The sequence below is a fragment of the Protopterus annectens genome, chromosome 16.part0, assembly GCF_019279795.1.
Source record: "Protopterus annectens isolate FY-2018-M chromosome 16.part0, PAN1.0, whole genome shotgun sequence".
NCBI classification, from domain to species: domain Eukaryota; kingdom Metazoa; phylum Chordata; order Ceratodontiformes; family Protopteridae; genus Protopterus; species Protopterus annectens.
In genome coordinates this window covers 359929702-359953299 of record NC_056750.1, presented here as the reverse complement: position 1 = coordinate 359953299, position 23598 = coordinate 359929702, and the positions used below count along the sequence as shown (strand labels likewise).

Below are 23598 nucleotides of genomic sequence, written 5' to 3'. Positions count from 1 at the left end.
ACCTGCTTGCAGAGAGAGATATATGCTCTTTTCCATCTCTTTTATATTGCCATATTTAAATTAGCAGTGCAGAATGGATGTAATGACCCCTGTATTATCCCCACTGGTTAATTATTTAATCCTATTAAGTCCTTTCTCACCATCCCTACTTAACTCAGTGTGATCCCTTTCCCTGTCAGAGTTTCATCATCACTTAGCCACGAGTCATTCTTAAAAAACTTGCTCAAAGCTGAGCAGGCCATATCTACTCCTTGCCCCACAAAAAACTTGGTATGCTATACTGCCATAATAGTTATATCTCGCCTTCCACTAGGCTCAAACTAGCCAATACTTCTCATCCCTCCCCTCCTGTATGGTGCATCTATCCTCATCAACCTGCAATCACCCCTCAAAACAAAACTCTCCTCTTGCTATAACAAGATATCAAAATTTGCAGCAGGTCACAGAGCCCTTTTCTCACCATTGTAATGCTCTTCACCAACTAAACTGGGTTGAGCTACCTAACCTCCTAACTTATACCCAACTCATTCAAACACACAAACACATTTACAACCCCTCTCTTTGTCCCTCCCTAGCCACTACCTTTGAAATGTATGACTTCTAAGATCTAATTCTCAAAACCTAATTAAATTGTACAAACCCACACGTCCAGCTGGGAATCACCTAATGTCCTTCTCTCTTGTACGCCTCTGGAATTCTCTACCATCTCCTGTCTGCATCACCAGCAGTGTCTCCTCATTTAAAATGTTGCTGCACTCGCACCTAACTTCACAGTGGAAGTGCTCCTGTTCCCATCCTGCCTAATCCTTCTAGTACCACTTCCTACTCTCCTAGAACTAAATACGCCATCACTGCCTCCTATAATTCCACAGCTCTATTGAACTATTTGACCAGCTATTTAACAGTTACCGTATGCTGCTACTTTTGTGTAAAAAAAAAAAAAAAAAAAAAAAAAATGTTTTTTATTGCTGTTTTACAAACTATACTTATGTATTCTATCGCTAACTTTATCTTATTATATATACTTTGTATTTCTATGAGATAATCTGTAATGTAAATTTGTATTTTTCTGGAGCTTTTCTTCCCAGGACTCTTGAGGCCAATTGGACTATCCTGGCAAACAAACTGCAAATAAATAATAAAATAATTGTCACCTTCTGGTCCTTTGTTACACAGAAGAGTTTTATTAGTCTGAAATGACTTTCTCCCCAAGCCTCAGATGAAATCGGCAACAGCCCAGTCAGATTTTCCCAGCAAGCAAGTATAAAATAAATTAGTAATGAATTTCTACTTGTGTGCCTCTTGAACTTGCTGATATTGTGTAATTTACATATCAGTGATGTTAAGAAAGTCCTCCAGTCTTTCCTTTAAACACAAGAAACATTTGGTAGTATACTTTATTTTACTAATGTTGCAACTCAACTGTTTTACTTTTTATAAATCGTTGAATATAGAGTTAAGTACTCACTTTTACTTTTTACTAACCATGCAAAATTAATTATTAAAGTGTTCAGTACTAAAATGTATAGGAAATTGGAACACAGCCAAAAAGAAAAGAAAAACAAGAATATATTTTCAGAAGTAGATTTGAATTATTTAATTTCCACATTGGAAAAAAACAGAAAACAAAGTTGTACAGTTTATATTTCTTACACAAAATAAAGAACATCTTTGTACCTCATTTAAGAAAGATACTTGGTTTCATATTACCAAAAGTTACATTCCTCCTCAGATCTCCAACTCATAAGCTCCTACATGACTCCTACTGTCCTCAACTTAATTGCAAACTGCAGATTCAGGCTATCACCCAGACCCTATTTTTCCAAAACCTTAATGCCATTCATTTTATTAGGTCTCCCTTCAACTTTCCAATGAAAAAAAATAGTCATTGTTGTGAAATGATTTATACAGCCTGCAATTCTCACTTCAAAAAAAAATAAATAAAAAAAATAAATAAATAAAAAAAGGAAAATAGACAACCTTTCTCAATTTCATAAACAGCTGAAGCTGTACCTTCAAAATCAAAACCACACTACTTCTTTATTGATAAAAGTTGAATATATACAACCATACTTTAAAACCTATGTAAAAATAGCCATGTAATATATCTCTTTGCTGTTGTCTTTTCTCATCTAAGACATGCGTAGGCCATATTATATCTTATCTCCTTCGACTGTATATCAGGACAACTGTTATTGTATTGTTAGTACCCTAATGGCAAGGTTATTGCACAACTTTACTGTATGGTAACATTTTATTTGTTATGCAAGTTTCTCTGTACTTCCACTTGAAATTATATTATCCATTGCATATGTAATTTTGTCTTTGTGTTTGCCTTTGGGCCCAGCATGTGGCTAAAAAGTATCCTTAGACCAACTCACACATCTGGAGCAGCAGAAGATTAATGTTCTGAGCTTTTGACAAGCTGCTTCCTGCACCCAACACATAGGGTTTGATTTCTTCTAATTTCATTTGCCTACTGAGCTACTCTGAATAAGTCACTTAACCAGACAGTGCTCCTGTGTCACGTGTGAAAAGGGACACTTGTTCAAGGCTGACATTAGGTGAAATGATGTCCTAGGTGAAGAGCTCCATGACACCAGCTCCTGTTGCCCAGTGCCCCCCCCCCACACACACACACACACACCAGCACCTCCAATCCCTCCATTTACCCCCATCATGACATTTCAACATAATTGAAATTATTTGTTATACCTTTTCTCACATTTTGACAATCTTCAGCTTTTTCCTGCCTCCTTTCAACACATCTGAAGTGGGTCAAACAACAGTGTAATAATCTTGGAGGAAATAGATGAATTAAGGTGGAGCTCTGAGAGCTATTAAGTTCCCCAGAAGGTAAGCGGATTTAGAGAGTGTTCCTCCCTTTTCATCCAGTAATTGCCTAAGCCAAATTATGAGCAATGAAAGAAATTCAGTCTTATTCGTCAGCTTTGCATTTTCCTGCATATTTCCAACACATCATAACTGGCCAAGGGTGTGCTGTAGTAACTAGAGAATCAATAATCAGATTTAATCCATCAAATTACAAATGCTCTGAAATCTGTCAGAGCTATTTTCCAACTGTCTGAACCAGTGATTTTTCTCTCAAGGAAAAATGAGTTTTGTCAGACAAAATAACTTCACAATAAACAGAAAGTAAATGTTTGTGAGGATACAAATTCATAAGTGGAAATAATGTTTCCCTACCCCATCCTAAAAAAGTTACCTTTTTTGTATCACTCTGCTGTTAGATTGGGATGAAGTCACAGATAGCCACAGTTGTATAGTTCAAATGTCTTCTGTTGAACATATGTACAATAATACATAAGTACTGTCTACTAGCTATCTAGTTTTTGTCTAAATGTAAACTGTAAATCATCTACTATTACTAGAAAAGCAACCTTAAGTGACTGCTCATAATGCATACATTACTGTAGTCCTATAGATGCAATCTATTGTATATGATGTTAGGAAAAGTCAAAATGTGGAGCTGTGTATTATATGTGGAGCTTTTCTACCTGGGTCTGTGGTGAAAGCAAGTTATGTAACCCAGTCAGACTATCCTGGAAAATAAATGTCAAATAAATAAATGCCTTCTCGCCCCTACCCTCAAAAGATAATTCTTTGATCCACTTTAATGACAGACTGTGGAGAAACTGAAAGCATGGCAACATATTTCAAGCTGTTGCTGTCAAGACATATATAACAGTATATCTTCTTGTCTCTAACCCCCCCCCCCCAAAAAAAAAAGAAATAACTGCATGTATATACATTTAATGTTTGATGGTGAGGAAGGTGAATACAATAAGGAACACACTAATGTACTCTTAACTTGTTACTCCTAAACACTACACTCCCTGTAGACAAGCTAATATGACTTTCATTGCATACCTCTGAGATATGTAAGGGAGGTTAAAGAAATACTGACTGTACTATCCACAGTCCCATATAAGCTGTATTGACAATTTGTATGCATTTTTAAGCAAGGCTTGATTTAGACTTTGAGATTCAGGGCAAAGATCATTATGTCAAAATCTACTTATACAGCCTAAGGTGTGGCTGTGGGGGATTAACAGACCCCTAGCAGCTGTGTGGGTCTAGGATGTCCTGTGGTCCATTTTATGTTTGATTTTGAAAGCTAGTGACTTGCTATTTATTTATTTATTTATTTTTATGTATGTGACTGGGAATATTGTGTGTGTCCATTTTTTTCTTTTCCTAAACACGTTGATACTGCCCATGAAAGTCTAGTCTTTTTGAAATAGTGGTGATTACAAAGCATGGGGAAGGATTTGCAGGAAGCAACTGAATCATTGGACTATTTGTAATGTTGTGCGGTGCTATTATGGCAAGTCAGTAACCAAAACGTGATCAAACAACAAATGGTAAATTCACTTTCATCCACAGATTACCTGAGTACCCAAACATCATAGCCACTTCACTGACTGTTGGCATCTTACAGTGTATGTCTGACTACAAACCTTAGGTTAGCCTTTAGTGAAATGGAGCCCTAGACACAAGATTCCAAGGGCCCCTTTGCTTTTCACAGGTTGCTGCTGCACCTCCACAGCACTGTTCCCCATTCATCCCTCATCCTTGCCCATGCCATCCAGTTGTATTACTTCTGTCTTTCTTTCTTTTAGCTTTTCCTCCATCCTTTTAACACACTCTAACAGGCAAACACTCCACTGTAATAAGTTTTGAGGAAGAAAGTGAATTAAATAGGGTGTTGGGGCCTGGCAGTCTCCAGAAGTCATAGGGTTCTAGGTGTTTTTAAGTGCTCTTATAACTTTTTTACAACATTTTGATCCAATGATGGCCTGAAAAATTGAGTAAGGAAAGAAATTCATTCTTCTTATTTCCTTTAGGGAAAAGTTAGCTTTGTCAAAAGCTTATGTTCTAAGTTGACAAAGTAGCAGTTTCCCAGCAAACTATAAAGACAAATGCTTGCAAGGATATATAAATCATGTTTGGGAATAGTGCCTGCTTCAAAAAAAAGAGTGAGTGAATGAGTTACCTTTTCTGTACCATCTTTTGTTAGATTGGGATGAAAGTAGAAGCACACATTATACAGCTGAGGTTCAAGGAACAAAGTGCCTTTATAAAACCTACATAGAGACAGTGTGCACTTCCAGAATCCACACTGAAGAAATTTTAGCTAAAAACTCAGCAAGAGAGCTAAGCACTGTTAGATGGCAATACTACTTATGCCATGGTGCCGTTGATTAGTTGCTGTCACACACATGCTGCTAAGGCCACCACAGACAGCCACTTTTTTATATGGTGCTAATGTTTAAATTATGGCCAACATACTATTTTTAGATGAAAAAGTTTTTGAACAAGCACCAGACTCCACGCTCAGATACTGTAAAATGCTCCTTTAATCCAAGGACTCCAAATGAAGTAATACTCCAAAGTACAAAATGACAAGACAGAAACAATAGCGTGAAGCGTTTTTCGTCCGGATATTATCCAGACTTCATCAGACAATTAATGGCATTTAAACCTCAGTTTAAAAACCCCTCATCATATAATGTGAGCCTATCACATCTTCTCAGCATGTCCACCAAAAATTAAAGGTGTATATACTGTGTGAAAAAACGCAACCAGTTAAATAACCTAACATCTTATTTCAGTCTTATAAAACATGTGTTAAAGTAGATAAACTACATACAAATTAGCTGCGCAAGCTCATGTTGAGAAGCTGCTAAAATCTAAATGTAACTACTCTTCCTTATAAAAGTAAAAAACACATATCATCTGTGTAAAGGTAAACATCATTAAAATTATGTTACATAGTATTATATTGTCTTGAAATTGTATTAAAATTATGTTATAACCACACGGTTCATGTGAGTCGACTCAGAAAACACCAGTCACACGTATACTAAAAGGAAAAGTATTAGATAATAAACATAACACTAAATATGAAAAATAATACTGTATGTGTGTGTACTGAAAAATTAATGATAATAGCAAAAATACTAAAACTACTGACAATATTACTATTCTTCAGCGTCTAATAAAACATGTATATTATATTGCCACCACTAATCAAAACCTGAAATGAACATGACCTAAAACCTCACAATCGTAGAGTTCACCTATGTAAACTCTTTAATTTCAAAATACATGAAATAGAATATGTTTCATTAAGTCCTGGTTGACTGTAAGCATCCAAGCAGAGTTGCCAGTTAAGCTCACTTCCTTCCAGTAGAAGTTTGATCAAACTGTCCTCCATATATCTATTGTTCTCCTGTTGAGTTGTATGTGAAATAACTTTAAACTTGAAAATGTGACCTGTATTAGTGTCACAATGTCTAGCCAAGGCATTATCTAATTTTTTTCTTTTTAATGGCATAGATATGCTCATAGATCCTATCCCGCAATCGACGGTCGGTTTTGCCAACGTAGAAAGCTGGGCACTGTTGACATTGGGCTAAATACACTACTGATCTAGTGTTACAATTATATTTGTCTTTAATGTAAAAAGTCTCATTCCTTATATGAAAGCGGTTTCCAGTATCTATATACCTACAGAACTTACATGCATCGCACCTATATGTGCCCGTGTTATTCTTAGTTGGTCTATATGATGTTTCTAGAAGGCTTTTTAAATTTAAACCCTGCCTAAAGGTAATAGTGGGAAACTCCCCTATTCTGTTAAACAATTCTTTGCTCACTGACAAACAGTACCAATATTTCCTTACTATTTCTTGAATGTCTGTAGCTGCTGGACTGTATGTTAATATAAAAGAAAGGGAAAAACTATTACTAGTATTTAAAGAATGATATTTAAATAAGTATAAATAATAGATATAAATTTAAAGAAGGCAGGGTGGAATGGGTGGATATAGTCTGGTCTCGAGCTTCTCTGAGATGCAGGATCGGCTCCGAACCCGTGTGTAAGAACAAAGGCGAGATGAACACTCCACATGGAACGTTATGGTAAGGACATAACTTCTTTTTTATTGACTGTGTTACACCATAGATATTAGGTTGTAATAAAATAAAAATAATAATTGGCCATTGTAATGTATTTTAATCCCTCTAAAAACACATGCACATGTGCACACCCAGATGAGCCCATTAATTACAACAAATTGTGTGGCTGTATATGCTTCATATGTTTGACTGGGCTCAAATGAATGAATAAATATATAAATAACGACCACATGAATTTCAAATTGTTTCTGCCACAATTATATAGCTCAGTCATTTGCAGCCCCACACCACATGCACACACACATGTGCCCAAGAGTTATGTGACTGTGCACTTCCCATATATGATTGCATTCAAATGAATTGCACATTCCTGTGAGGCAGTTATTTGTTTATCTTTTCAACTTACTGCTCGTAAAGTATGCAACCCTCCCCACACACACCTCTCAACATCTTTGCAGAAGAATGAAGGAAAAAGCTAAAAAATAATGGTGAATGAAGGACCAAAATGAGGAACAGCTGTTATCTTAAACCCTTAGAAAATTGCTAGAGTAACTGGCTTTGGATTATTTTGCTTTTTTTCTGAAGGCTGTTAAGTCTGTAGAGACTGCTTTATGATTTTTCAGATAAAATGCAAACTTTGAGGAACAAACCAAAATAAAAGCAAACAAGTCAGGTTATCATTTGGAGCATATGTAATTATCTGATAAATACATTTTATTATTGTAGTCTGGTTTACTTGATTGTACAGTTTATAAATGCAAATACAGTGACTTACAATTGTTTTTAATTATCAGGAATGGTTTATTTTCTGAAATAAAAGCCAATTGCCCAATACAGATTGTGGAAAACAAGTTGTGAATACTTTATAATTTTATATAATCAAGAAGGTATTCATTATTTTGCTAGGTATTTATTCCTATTTGACAAGGTTGTTATAGTCTGCAAGCGGAGAGGCTACAACTATGAAATGAAAGAAGTAATTGAGTTGCAGGTTTACAAAATGACTGATGATCCAATGAATAACAAAGATATCAAAAAGGTAAGTGTAACATACCTTTCACAAATTTGTCTTTTTACTTTTGAATCTAACATAGACTGTTATGAAATCACATTTACATAGGAGGGGTAATTTTCTAAATTATTCATTGCAATTTAACTATCTTATGCTCTGCTGTATTAATTGCATTTAGGAATACCAAAACATTCATACCTTGTATTGGAAACAGTTCATGTTCATTTTATTAAAAGTGTAAAATGTACACATCATCTGGAATTTCCCAAAACAGTATTTAGTGGTAACTTGTATATCTATAAGACTTATCAGAACTGTAAGCCAGATGCTGGCATTCATTTTGCCCTTTTGTCTAACCTGTAGTTAGTGATGTCAGCAAGCTTAAGAATTAATTATTATGTATTGGTTAGGTGGTGCTATTTTTATGTTTTTATGAGCTTTTCATAAAACATTGTAGGCAGCAGCAGAATTTACATTATGTCACTGGTGAAATGTGTTTTGGAAAGTAAATGCATTGCCCGAGGAGTGATCAAAGGAATGCTGTCCTGAACTTTATCCCAGCTATTAAACAGAATGAAATGTAGCAGCAAAACAAGTTTTTTTCCCTTTTTCAAGTAGGCATGATAAGTCAGTGGTGCAGCACTTTATACATGCTTTTCTCATTTTATGCAGTTTGGAGATCACAGGAGACTGAATAGTAAACATCTTGAAGGTACCATCCCTGAACTTCTCAAAACTGTGAACGAATAAACATTAAAATTGCAATGGTAACTGCAGCAGTAAGGAAAGATTTATAATTAATATGCTGCATTCTCTTGATGGGTCTGGTGACTCATTTGGCATAGAATGTAAGTCAAGCCCTGGCTGTTTTCTATACTATAGAACCATGGAACACTTGTATTTATGTCACTAATCAAACTACCTGAGAAACAGGATTGTGTTATGATACAATTCATTTATTTAGGTTCATATGTTGTCACAAGGCTAATGACCACTATGGCCCTTACAAGCCTAGCCATGCACTCCAAACCATGTGGATCCCAAGTGTCATACTGGGGGGAGGGGGTATGCTAGTAGGCAGACGGCGTTAGGATAATACTTTTCTTATTAACAGTCTCTGTCCATAAGGGACATGGGAGCCAGACCAGGTGTAAATTTGCAGTTTCCCATCTAGTTGTCAAGGTGTAGTTTCAATAGAGTCATGGATGAATTCTGTTTCACATGAATGAGGTGCCTATTCCTTAGTGCAGGTGTCTTTTGGGATACATCTCTCGCTCGCCGTCCAGCATGTTCTGTTTATGTCACAAGTGAAGCTGAAATCCGTGGGTTTAGTGTTTCTGGTGCTGTTTGTTTTGTACATGTGCAACAGAGCCATCAGAGATGAGTCTGGGGAAGCTTTTTTTTGCGAGTTTTCCAACTGTTGCACGTGTCTGGTAAGAAACATGCCAAAGGGGGCAATGTATTCAGTAACAGGTCCTATAAGGACCAAGTAGATTGGTAATATAACATCCCTGGATCTAGATGTCGTACCTTACTTGTAAGTCAGGCAACATAGCTACATGTTGGTCAAAGACTAGATTGCTGTCTACATATGTTTCCAGGTCTCTTACTACTGGGTAGACTCTTACGGGTGTTTTATTGAAGTAGTAATTAACTTGACTTGATATTTTCCCAAAGGGCATTATAATGCATTTTTATGACATTGAGTTTTAGGACATAGCTTAGACACCAGTCATTTGTCTGTGTTAAACCCACTTGCAAGATGTTTGTGTCTTGGGGGGAATCTGTAATAGCTCTCAGTTTACAGTCATCTTTGAAGTCAGAGAGCCAGAGGCCTTTAATGTTCACCTTGGCTTCCTAGAAGTAGATGTCAAATGGGAACAGGCCCAGCACAGAGCCTTGGAAGGAGTCTCCACCAGTGAACAGTCTCTTGGTGAGGTGGTCTTACTGATCCTGACTTCTTAGGTCCTGTTGTGAGCCAGCCTGCAATCCAGTGAGTTATGTAAGGGATTATGCCTAGCTCAGAGTGCTTGTCAACCATGCCTGAGTGGGGTATTGTATTAAATGCCTTAGCCAGTTAAGATATGCAGTATGCACCATTTTACTCTCATCTATTCCTTGGTGATCCTGTCAAAGAAGTTTACCAGTTTAAATAGGCATGACCTTTTTTTAACAAAGCCGAACTGTGATGGGTCCAGTGTCTGTAGCTTGCCAGTTTCCTTGTTTATCATTTCCATGATAATTCGTTCCATGGCTTTGCATATTAGGCTTGTAAGATTGATGGGTCAGTAGTTCCCCAGGTCATTTGGTGGTCTGCCTTTGTGGAAGGGAATGATTGTTGTGATCCACCATTGACTTGGAATGTAGCTTTTTTTATGGCTGTAGTTGAAGAGTGCCTCTTGTAGTCCTGATTGATCCTGTTTCAAACTGTTAAGGAGGCAACTGGGGATGTTGCTGGGACCCATGGAGGTGGTGGTGTTGGCTTTACCTGGTCCCTGCTGATAACTTGGGGAAGTATATTGTAGGGGGATTTTACCAGCTGGAGCTAGGGGGAGGGGGTGAAGTTTGAGCTGAATTTAATAGCCAATAGATTTGCTATGTCATCCTGATTGCTGTAGGTGGTACCATTCACCACCAGTACAGCTCACTGTTGTGGCTTACCTCTAAGGTTCCAGACGTAACTGAAGAAGGCCTTCTGATTTTCCTTAGACTGAAAGGCTATCCTGACATCATAGTTGGCCTTGTTGGACCTAATTCGACTTCTTAGTTTCTTGTTTAGTTATATAAGAGAGCACTTGTCTTTAAGAGAGTTATTTTTTCTGATTTTGTCCATGAGCGTTCTTCCTTAATTATGTACCCTGTTTAGGTGAGGATTTCACCAGTGGGGTTCATTTTTAATGTTTGTTTTGAGTGTATTTCTGGTAGGTATTGCCTTGTCTATGCAGCTGTTCACATGTTTGTATAGTGAGTCTGTGAATAATTCTGCATAGGGAGCTGTATTCTTGAGGTTGGGGGGAGCACTGAATTTTGACAAACTGTCACTCCATAGGATGTAGTTTGCCTTTGAATAATACCTAACTGTCGTTGGTTTAGCTGAATTTTCTGGGTTGATTTTTACTTCAAATGAGACAGTTTTGTAATCCAACCTCACTATTAAGGACAAGACTCAGGGGTGGGGTTGGGGGTTCAGTGCTCTCCCATGTTGTTAAGTACATGAGCCGGTATATGTGATCCTCTGGTTTAACATGAACTATCTGTTCCAGGATGTTGTGTTAAAGTCCAGGAAGCATTGTGCCTGTGAGTTTGAGGTAGAGCACATTTTCCAGTCTATAGAGGGGTAGTTAATAGGGTATTTGGTTGGATGGTGAGTGCCTATAGTGTGTTTAGGTAAGAGTCATTAAGCTGTGGGAGCATAGATGGTTACCTGTAGCTAGTCATGATAAGGTAAGGGACCTTATTTATGGGGACTTGCATATGAATGAGCTCCATGGTATCATCTTGTTTAACCAACCTTAGAGGTAGGTTTGTTGCTAACATAGATGAAAACACCTACATCTTTGGTCCCAGTCTGTGCTGTTGTTGGTCTAAATTTGTGGAAGGCACTGTAGCCTTGCACCTTTGGTGTACTTTGGTGTTTAACCAAGTCTCAGTCATGGCACAGATGTCTACATTCTCCATGGTGAGGAAGGCTTGAAGGGTGTGGAGTTTTTTCTTTAGGCTCCAAGCATTGAGCAGTAACACCTTAAGGTTGCTTATAGATTTTTTCACTATGTTGGTAGTTTTTGTAATTTTTGGCCTTGCCTGAAAAGCCTCTAAGGGGTGGATAAAGTGTTAGCCAATATCCAAAAGCCTAGGAGGGACAGGTGCAACCCATCCTTGGCAAAGCAACATGGTGTGTCAACCCTGTTTCCCCATTTTGACAGATATTGGATCACATCATTATGTTCATAATGTGGCATCATTCCTGGTGAAGGTAGAATGCAGCTCAGTGCAAGGCTCTTTCCTATCTGTGACACATATTCCAGGAGATCCTTTGTGTCTTTTCATATAGTTAGTGAGGTATGTCTGAGGTAATTTACAGTCACATGGACTGTGATAGAATCATATTGGTACTGGGAATGCAGTAACTTGAATTGCGGGTCCTGGCTCCAGACAGGCAACTAATCATTACCTTCTTGTTTAAACTGGTGAGTGGGGCATCTGTGTGTTGCACAATGGAGTCCACAATGTCAGGAGTATTAGATAAAGTGTATGCTTGCCTCATAGGCTTTGCACTTGGCTGAGGCTCTGGAAGCTGTTGAAGACTGGGGGGGGGGGATGTGGAGGGTGAGAAGGGCACTTAGCGATCTAAAAAGGGCAATTTTTTAAATATATTTACTACCACAACATAGGTTCACTTGGAGGACATTTTAAGCTTAGCCAGTTTCCCTTTTGGTGCTTGAATTAACATTTCCTGATTGGTCTTACCTATCCCATGACTGATAATTGTATATTAGCCATAGTGAGAATAAATGTGATCATACTATAGATAATTTGAGGGGACCCATGTAAGGGATGCAGCATTTAGGAACTGCCTCTATCCATTAGTGGCATGAGGGGCAATCCTGGAGTACATTTTCTATTACCCATCCTTAGATCCAAGTTGCATTTGAATGTGGACGGGGATGAGCTTTGTTTTACTTGAGTGGATAGTCTGTTCTGGAACAGTGGTAGCTTCTGTGATATATATCCATCCCTCCACAACATTCAGTTTAGATACCTGGACGGAGTATTTCTGATGCCATTTGACTTGCTGATGTTCAGTGGGTCCTTCTGTATTAGGTCGGAAGATGCCTTGCATACCAGACATGTCACTTCTAAGCACTCTGTAGGATACTGAGTATAGTGATAAATCTTTGAGGTGGTCCATGCAAGACCTACTGTTTAGGACTTATATCCTTACTAAAAGTGATTTTGACTAGATCTAGAGATGTTGCATGGGTCTGGCCAGATGCATGCCAAAGTGGGCATTATACAAAATGATTGACCTAATGAGGGCTTTGTAAAGGGGGGCAATAACATCTCTAGATCTAGTCAAAATCAGTTTGTTTATAAGCTGTGCAATATAGAAGGACTTTCTTATGACTCTGGGCACATGTTGGTCAAACGTTAGGTCACTGTACACACAAATTCCCAAATGACAAACAACTGGGTCAGTTCTCAGCGGGCATTGTCAATTTGGCAGTTCCTGGGAGTCGATGACTTCCCAAAGGATACAATAATGTATTTCATGGAGTTTAGTTTCAGGTCATGATTCTGGCACAAGTTATTGTTTGGGGCAAGCCTTCCTGCATGATGGCCAAGTTATTTGGGGAATCCATAACTGCTCCTAGCTTGCAGTAATTTCATACTTAGTTGGCCAAAGCCCTTTGGTATTTTCTTCTACTTTTGAGATGTATATGCCAAACAGAAAAAGTCTCAGCACTGAACCCTGGGGGACTCCATTGGTGACTGGTTTCCTCCTGTTTTGATTTTCTGCATCTTGTGAGCAAGCATACATGTATGCATTCTTTGAGTCACCTTCCTGACTGTATTAATCTGATTTGTACTAAATTATATTCCTTGTATAATACAGCACCACTTGTTAGAATGTGTTTTAAATTTGTAGTTTGGAACAGTCTTCTAGTAAGCAGTAAAACAAAATGTATGAACCAATAATGACAAAACTACCCATTTCAGAAAATTTCAACCATAAAAGGCCACTCAAACTTCTGTCATTACATTCCACCAATATTTGTAAATATGCAAAATCTCTGCAGAAGTAAGTAATCTAAATAATTCCACATTAAAGGGATCTGTAACTAATGAAGAGGTTGCTGCTAGAAAACAACTTTATAGTTCATTGTTTCATATACAAATAAAGTGCCTGTTGCCCTTGAGGAATAAATTGCCTATGCTACATTAAAGAAATGACAAGCTCGTAATTTTGCAATGGAAAATGGATGGTAAACTGATAACAGAAACATAGTTACTAAATAACTCTTCCACAGGAGGACATTCATAGGACTGCAGCATCCACTCCCTTTAAAGTACAATACAGTACAGTATTAGTGATCTATCTGCATACTGTGGGAATAGAACCCACAGCCTTCTATATCAAAAGCAAGTAATACTACCTGTTGTGCTATTAACAATACAAGCAACTGAGCATAAGTAGCACTAAACTTCTCTTCCCCTGAAGCTCTCAGCACCTTGTAAAATCCACTTGACACTCAACTAAATCTCTCAACTTCGCAGCACAAGAAATGTGGAAAAAGCCAAAATTTATTGGGGGGGGGGGACAAAAGCCCAAAAAACACAGACACATTGTAAACATTACTTGCATAAGTTTGGAAAGTTGCTAGAATAAAATGTGTTACCACCATGTGTTTCATTGCCAAGTCTTGGACCCAGGACCTTGTGCACTACAGTCAGATCAACACACCAATATGTCAAACCAGCAGTTTCCTAAAAGATAGGAAGACTAAAACTTAAATAGCTATCATTTAGTGAATTCAGTTCTCACTTCTCACCATAGCTCTCAACCTCTTAGCACAAAAAACCTGGACAAAGCCAATAATGGGGGAATACAGAATTCAGTTTTCACTTCTCACCATAGCTCTCAACCTCTTAGCACAAAAACCTGGACAAAGCCAATAATAGGGGAATACAGCCTCAAAAATATGGACATACTTCAAATACTGATCTTATAAACTTAGAAAATTGATAGAGTAAAAGGTTTTGTGTTACCATTTATTTTCTGAAGAATATGAAGTCTGAAATTCAAATGCCTGTCATTATTTAGTGAACTCAATCCTTCATTGATTTGCCACAAAAATGCTGACAATCACAGATTTTATGAGGAATAGAACATAAATATGAGGCATAAATCTAGAAAACTTTCAGAAGTGGTGGTGGGTAGGGACTTTAAACTGTTGATACCTGCACCTCAAGGTACAGGGTTTGAGCCTGAGTACTTTCTCTAGCTGCCAGGTATAGTCACCTGAGGCATTACACACACACACACACACACACACACACACACACACACACACACACACACACCAAACCTGCTAGCAGATAGGTTTGTTGAAAACTTCACCCCCTGTCCCCTCCAAATCTATCACAAACCTTGCCCCCAACCCTCTCCCCACTCTACATATCTGAAGAACAGGTCATCAAAGCCTTGTCCAGGGCAAAAAAACACAACCTCTGTGGGACCAGACCGCAACCCAGACTGTCTTCCAAACAGGCTAAAACATGAACTAGCATCACCATTAAATGCCCTTTTGAACCATAGTCCAATCACAGGCTTTGTTCCTGCAGATTCGAGAACAGCAACGGCTATTCTCCTCCACAAAGGTGGCCAAGCAGCAGACCCAGGGAATTACAGACCCATCAGCTTGACCAGCCTCATCTGTAAGGCCATGGAACGTATCATTATGGATCTCATAAATAAAGATATAGGCGACCTCCAAACCCTAGATCCTACCCAATGTGGCTTCATCAAGGGCAGATACTGTATGTTAAATTGTGTGGATTTTTTTTGAAAATGTGTCCAGGGCCACTGATGACAGCAAATCTGTGCAGACAGTATACCTCAACATGGCAAAGACTTTCAACACAATCCCAAACTCAGGCATTACTGATAAACTTAGAAAACTGAATGTAAACCCCTTTGTTGTAAGATGGGTTGCTAACTGGCTCACAAACCAGACATAGACTATCAAAGTGGGTAGATCCACATCAACCAGAAGTTGTGTTACCAGTGGGGTGCCACAGTGGTCAGTGCTGCACCCTCTACTGTTTGGTATATACTTCTCAAAAGTTCAGGTCAAAACTAAGGGGTTGTGGCTGACCAAGTTTGCAGACTACTGCAAACTGGGTGCAATTATTGAATCCCCAAATTATGTCAGTATACTCCAGGAGGGCCTTATGCAGAGCCACAACTGGTGTTTAGTCATGGTCTCAAAATAAATGCAGAGAAATGCATCATCATTCCCTTTGTCACAAACAATGCCCACTTACACTATCAAATCAACAAAAATACCCCAAGTACCCACAAAGTGGTAAGGGACTTGGGTTCACAAGCTGACCACAACCTTAACTTTGACTACCATGTAAATACGAAAAAACAATGCGCCAGGGTGACATACAGTAGCGTTTAATAGTACAAAAAATAAAAAGGTTGAACAGAGGTGAGCGCTTTCACAACAATAGTTGCTTCATCAGACAAAGTTAAAATGCACTTCAACTCTTAAATAACAGCTTAGTCATCAATTAAGCAGAATCAGTGATGTCATAATTTGCTACTATTTAAAAAGACAGCAAAATAATATATATATATAAATCTCTAATTTAAAACATATTATCTTAAAGCAGTGAATATAAAATATGTAAAAAATGTAAATGTAGTAGTTTACAATAGACACTAAAACCCCTTTGCAAACATAAGGAATATATGTATATATATATATATATATATATATATATATCACCATAAAAAAGATTAAGAATAGAATAAAACATGTTAAAATAAATCAATGCTTAAGACGTCTTGCTTTTAAAAAAGAGGTTAAGGAAGAAGTCCCATTAAGCCCTGGATAGCGTTCAGCATCAAGTTTTAAAATCCATCTTTGCTCATGGCTTTCTGTAACATTTAAGATGTCTTGCTTCTAAAAAAGGGGTTAAGGAAGAAGTCCCATTAAGCCCTGGATAGCGTTCAGCATCAAGTTTTAAAATCCATCTTTGCTCATGGCTTTCTGTAACATTTTCAATGTCTCCTCCTCTCAAATTTCTATGAAAATGTTGTAAAACAAAGAATTTAAAAGAATGGGAAGCGTCTGTACTCATAACATGATTAGCAAGTGCATTGGATTGTTTATTATTTCTAATATCACAAATGTGTTCAAAAATTCTGTCTTTTAATGGCCTGTTAGTTTTGCTCACATAAAATGCTTGGCATTGCTGACAGAAACTAAAATAAACAACATCTGTAGTTTTGCAATCTGAGTACTGTTTAGAGTGTAAAGTAAAATGCCTAGTTGGATGTGTATATGTACTTTTGTTAAAAATATGGGGACAGGCGCTACAAGTTCTACAGGGAAAAGTACCCTGTCTAACAGATTTACTTGTGCCTTTATATGTATCTCTATTGCATAAGTGCTGCTTCAGTGACTTGTTATTTCTGAAACTAAAATGAGGGGTACTTCCAATTATACCAACCAGATTAGGAACATCTTGTAGTAAATGCCAGTGTCTCTTTATAATGTCGGTATATTGATTAATGTTGCTAGCAAATTGAAAAACAAGATTCAGTGTCTGTATTACCACTATTAGTGCTGGAGTGAAAGTACAGTCTACATCTAGTGTGTCTCTGTTGCCAAGCATGAGAAATAGTTTGATCAATATCCCCTGCTTGATATCCCCTTTCCAAAAATTCTGTTTTTAATTTTTTGAGAGCAGTAGCTGCATCTTCATCATTGTCATGTAATCTTAAAGTTCTAAAAACTTGGCCCTTAAGTACATTCCTGGGTAAATGCCTAGGATGCATACTGGATTTATGTAATACTGTATTTTTTCTGGTGGGTTTAAAATAGATATTGTTGCTTAAATGATTAGAGCAGAGCTTAGTGATATGCACGTCTAGAAAATGAATATCTGTTGCAGAAATCTGGTAAGAAAATTTCAAGAAGTTAGTGGTATTGTGTAAATATTCTACAAAGGATATAAAGTCAGTACCATCACCTTTCCATAACAGAAAGACATCATCTACAAAACATACATACCACAATACTTGTCCTAAGAATGGATTATTTGCAGAAAGTATGTTTGTCTCTTCCCAGCAAACTAAAGCCAGATTGGCATAGCTGTTTGCACATGGTGTCCCCATCACTATGCCAACTTTTTGCAAAAAGAACTGATCTTGAAAAACAACAATATTGTTTTCTAGTATGATTTCTAATAAGCTACATATTTGTTGAGTTTTAGTATTGGTAAAACATTTATTAGCTGTTATAAATTCTCTTATCATTTCAATACCCCAACAATTAGGTATGCTAGTAAAAAGAGATTCTATGTCCATGGTAACAAGGACAAACTCTGTATCTTCTGTTATACTTTGTCTGTAATAGCATTTACAGTAATTTTTGAAATACATTGATATGTATCTGAGTTAAATAAAAGTTTTTCCATTTGCTGAACATATAGCTCTTTATCTAAGATGACTATGCCGCCGCCTTTATCAGCTTGTTTAAAAACTACAGAATGTAAATTTTGTAATTCATGTAGAGCTCTCTGCTCTTCTGGAGTTAAGTTACAAAAAGAATAATTAAAACTAGAAAAAGCATCTGTATCTCTGAAAGCAGTTTCACAAACATCCATAAATCTTTGAATATTTGATGGAATAGGTGGAATAAATGTTCTAGGTTGCTTATACATGTTTTGTGTGTTGTTATTTGTATTCGTTGGAAACAAACATTTCAAAGCCAAATTTCTACCTAGAAACCTTAAGTCCTTGAGCATTTCTGTAATATCAGCTTTCCTTGCAGGTATAAAGGATAGCCCTTTATTTAGTAATTTAAGTTGATCTGCATCCAATTCAAAAGAAGAAATGTTAACAACCAGACCTGAATTTATATACGTCTCTTTTTGTGGAGGGGAACTGTTCCCTCTGTTTGATAGATTCTGAATGTCTGTCCGTTGTTTGGAAGACTCTTGGTACGATGCCTGAATGGTAGTGCTGTCTTCAGAGTGAAATTGTTTTTCTTGTCTTTGTCTAAAAAAATACTTGCTTCTCTTTTTGTGTCCAAAGAATCGGAATCCACATTAGTAGAAGTATTTAGATCATGCGATGTTGCTTTTGGCGCTGACGAGTGAAAAGTCTTTACTTTATTTTTAGGTTTAGTCCCATTACTGTTGAAGGCTTTATAGTTATCATTTATTACAATTGAAGTTTGGTGGACCTTATCGCTAGCATTAGCGTTCAGAGATTCTGTTATTACTGCGGTCTGAGTGATCGGAAAACCGAAAGTAGAGCTGGAAACTGCATCTGGGGTTGTATTTTCGTTTAAAGTCCTGTTATCATTGTTAAGCATAGAATTGCTAGATTTTGCATTCAGAATAGCTTTAGTTGTTGTAATTAATCCAGCTGAAGCGCTAGGAACAAAACCAGGAGCAGCAGCTCGAGCTGCATAAGAGTTTGAGTCATTATTTACATTAGGCACATTATTGGAAGCAGTATTGCTTTGAAAAGATCTTACATTTGGTGTGTTATTGGAAGCAATATTGCTTTGAGAAGATCTATTTATATTTTCTCTTGGCCATGAAAATACATTATTTTTAACAAAGTCCGATTTGTCCCTATTCAGTTTAGATAATTTAGTTGTCTGAAGCTTTCTTTCATAAGTAACAATATTGTCCTGTAGCTGACTCATTTTGTTAATAGTGATTTCACATGGAAAATCCTCAGTAATTTGTGTTTCTAGGGCAATGATTTGTGACTTAAGCTGAAATTCAGTAGGTGTAAAAAATTCTAGAAGCAGTTCCATATATTTAGCACTAGATTGTAAATTAAGCTCTTCCCATCTGCGGAGTAAATCTGGATAGAAGGAAGTTTCTTTGCTCACCAGTGGGAGTGGGGAGCCTTGAGCAGCCTACCTGTCCCTTTAGGAAGTGACCTCAGCACAAGAAGCTGTAGTAATTGGTTGTTTTGGACCATTTCTAGCTCTTTTGTAGTTCACTGTTTAAAATCCGTGTTTGCACGGCTTTGCACGGTTGTGCGCATAGAGCAGCGCTGGTTAAACAAGGTTAAACTTCTTCTGGCTCCGCCAGGTCAGCTCTTCAAATTTTCCCTTAAGGAAGCTCTACTCTTAGTATAATCAGACTACTCACTATATTATAAGCCTAGCACTTGTTCTCGATACTTCTCTACTAAGTAAGCACTCTCGTACTAAGTAAAGCACTACATCTACTTACCAACCCTGTGAATATCCACTTCCCTTAAAGGTACAGCACTCCCTTATACTGTTCTAGCATGTCGAGTGGTAGATTACTGGTGTCCTCTCCAGTTCAGCTGGTCAATCTGGGTATCTTGAGGCAATGCTACAATTGTCTCATGTACACAGACAACCCTCTCCTCCTCCCAACAAACACAAATACATGTGAGAGATGCAACTATATTGCCAAACTGGAGGCTGAACTCTCTCAACTCAGGGCTGGCATGACCAGACAGGAGGAGATGGTAACCACACACACAACAATCCCAGTACCACATAGACCTACCACAACTGCAAACCAAACACATAAAAACACAAAGACATACTCGGAGGCTCTAATAAAAAACTTACCAAAACAACAGAGGCTCCCAAAGCAGACATCCAAAAGTCCACCACCTCAAAACAAAACACATGCAACACATACTCCAGTAAATCAGTGTGTCAACCAATCACAGCCCTTAAGGCCAAACACCATGTCTGATACACTAGTAATAGGTGACTCTATAGTCAGACACACTGATGTCCCGCTGACCAGGCTGAACAAGGAGAGGGTGACTGTGAGCTGTCTATCGGGAGCTAGGATCCACCACATAACACACGCACTCAAGTCACTCCAAAGCAAGTACAAATATGACTCCGTCATTGTCCATGCTGGTGTAAATGACCTGAGACGTACCTCCCTGGACTACATGAAAAGAGACATAGAGGAGCTCTCCGATTATGTAGCCCAGGCTGGTATGACCCTGACCCTGAACAGCATCTTGCACTCACCAAGAATGATACCACAATACAAAGACAAGATGATCAGCTTTAATAATTGGCTCAAGTACTGGTGTCATTCTAAGGGGATCCAATGTCTGTCTGCCTGGGATGACATGTTGGACAAGCCACGCTGCTTCGCAAGGGATGGCCTACACCTGTCACCACTGGGCTTCCGGATATTGGCCAAGGCTCTTGCCACCCCCATAGTGCCTTTTTTAGGCAAGGCTCAAAAGACAAACCCACCTCCTTAGAAAACAAAAATGGAAAAAAACTAAGGGTAATGCTGCTCAACGCCAGAAGTCTAAATCTCATGATGCAGGCACTTGATGCACTCCTCAGCATGGAGAACATCGACGTCTGTGCAGTAACTGAAACCTGGTTCAAGGCTCCTGAGATCACCCCAGCACTACCAGGCTATACCTCGTATCATGCTTTTCGGCCCCAAAACCCGGGCCAAACCACAAAGGGATGGGGAGTGTCCATATTCATCAAGGACACCCACACCTCCAGGTTAGTAGCAACACATGAAGCATCAGAGACCATACAGGTGCAACTAACCATAGGCAAAACTGCTATACAACTGGTAGCATGTTACAGACCACCCTCCCAATCTCAAGAACCCCACTCAGCCTTCCTGAAGACATTGGAGGATATGAATGTATCACAAAATACCATCATACTGGGAGACTTCAACTACCCAAACATAGATTGGGTACATTATTCTAGCCTTAATACCCTAGCCCAAAGGTTCCTGGAATTCATAACTTCAAATGCACTGGAAGAACTAGTCACCTCTCCCACTAGGGGAGATAATATACTAGACCTGATCATCACAAACATGGGGACAAAATGCTCCACACCGGAAGTATACCCCTCACTAGTGAGATCTGACCACAAACTAATCACCCTGGATATACATATCCCACCTCCACCCCCAGCACAAAAGACCACAGTGAAAAACTTCTCAAAAGCAGACTTCACTCTTCTTAAGACTGAGATGGTATCCTTTAAGCCCACTGTGCTAGTGGATACCACATCCCACAATGCCGAATCCTTCACAAATGCTTTCTATGGACATCTCCAAGAATGCATGGATCATGCAATCCCAAATAAATCCAAGTCCCTCTCCACCAAAGGCAAGCGTCCTGTCTGGTGGACCTCAGCCATTAACAAATTGTATAACAAAAGAAGGAAGCTACTGCACGTCAGAGCATAATCCCATGAAGGGAAGACATCTCTGATCAACATTAGCAGAAAATTACGTTCTCTCATAAAAATATCCAAATCCAACTTTGAGAGAAAAATCGCTAAGGACACTAAAGATAACCACAAAGCCTTCTTCAGCTATGTTAGAAACCTGGGCGGAAACCCTCAGATATGCTCAGAGTTGGTTCACAACAACAAAAAATACACTGAACCCACAGATATTGCCAACATTCTGGCTGACAGGTTCAGTGCAAATTTCTCCCCTCCCTCACCCCCAAAAGAAGAAATACTTATCCCAGCTGAATGTAATCTCCCTGTCATCTCAGATGTCCAAGTGAGAACCACCCTAAACAAAGCTAAAAACACAGCATCAATGGGAACTGACGGTATCCCGGGTTGCGTGTTACGTGAACTCTAAGAGGAGCTAAACCCACACATAAAAATGCTGTTTAACCTTAGCCTTACTTCGGGATATGTACCTGAACACTGGCGTACAGCAACAATGGTCCCAATCCACAAAGGGGGTGCCTCTACAGACCCTGGAAACTACCGCCCCATAAGCTTAACCAGCCTAGTCTGCAAAGCTATGGAAAAAATCATTATGGAACTCATAAACAGAGACATAGGGGACCTACAGACACTTGACCCCACCCAGTTCGGCTTTGTAAAGGGCAAATCCTGCCTTTTGAACCTGGTTGACTTTTTCGAAACAGTCACTAGAGCCATTGATAAGGGCAAAGCAGTCCATACAGCCTACCTGGACTTGGCTAAGGCCTTCGACACAATACCCCACTCAGGCATCATAGATAAGCTCAACAGCTTAAACGTAAACCCTTATGTCACTAGATGGGTTGCAAACTGGCTAAAGGACAGAACCCATAAAGTTAAAATCGCTGGAGCAATGTCAGACTCAAAGCCAGTCACAAGTGGTGTCCCACAGGGATCTGTCCTGGGACCCCTCTTGTTCAGCATTTATTTCTCAGATGTTAAAGCAAACATGGGAGGGCTGTGGCTGACAAAGTTTGCAGATGACTGCAAACTAGGCGCCATAGTCGATACACCAGCGGACACATACATCCTACAAAAGGCCTCACAGAAATGGACAACTGGTGCCGGAGTCACGGCCTTAAACTAAATGCCAAAAAATGTATAGTCATCCCCTTTGGGAAAAACAAAGTACCCACAAATTATCACATAGACAGCAACCCACTGAGTACGGAAAAAGTAATCAGAGACCTAGGGACCCAAATCGACAGCGACCTCTCATTTGACACCCACGTTGCCAAAGTGGTCAGAAAAACATTCTACCTTGCACACCTCATCATGAAGGGATTCACATCCAGATCCAAGGATGTCATTGTACCCCTATACTCCTCCCTCATCAGACCCATGATTGAGTACAATGCCCCATTTGGTATGTACCGCACCTGGCATTTGCAACAGCTGGAGAGTCCACAAAAATACCTCACCAAGAGGATCAAGGGTCTCCAACATATGTCTTATTCTGCCAGACTAAAGAAACTTCAGCTCTATTCAGTAGCATACCGCCTGGTCAGAGGTGATCTCTGCCTGACGTACAAGGCCATGTCCAATCAGGATCTGATGGACATGCTCCACCTCAAAAAATCCAATTCCATCAGGACCACGAGAGCTAAAGAC

General features: G+C 38.7%; 1 protein-coding gene across 1 annotated transcript in view; it reads left to right on the top strand.

The window, feature by feature from the left end:
* VAV2 (vav guanine nucleotide exchange factor 2) overlaps positions 1–23598 on the top strand; it is a 3316635-nt gene that overhangs the window by 2638948 nt on the left and 654089 nt on the right. Inside the window, exon 15 of the mRNA XM_044058536.1 lies at positions 7852–7984. Within this exon, the coding sequence (XP_043914471.1) occupies positions 7852–7984 (133 nt within the window). The remainder of the gene's footprint in view (positions 1–7851; positions 7985–23598) is intronic.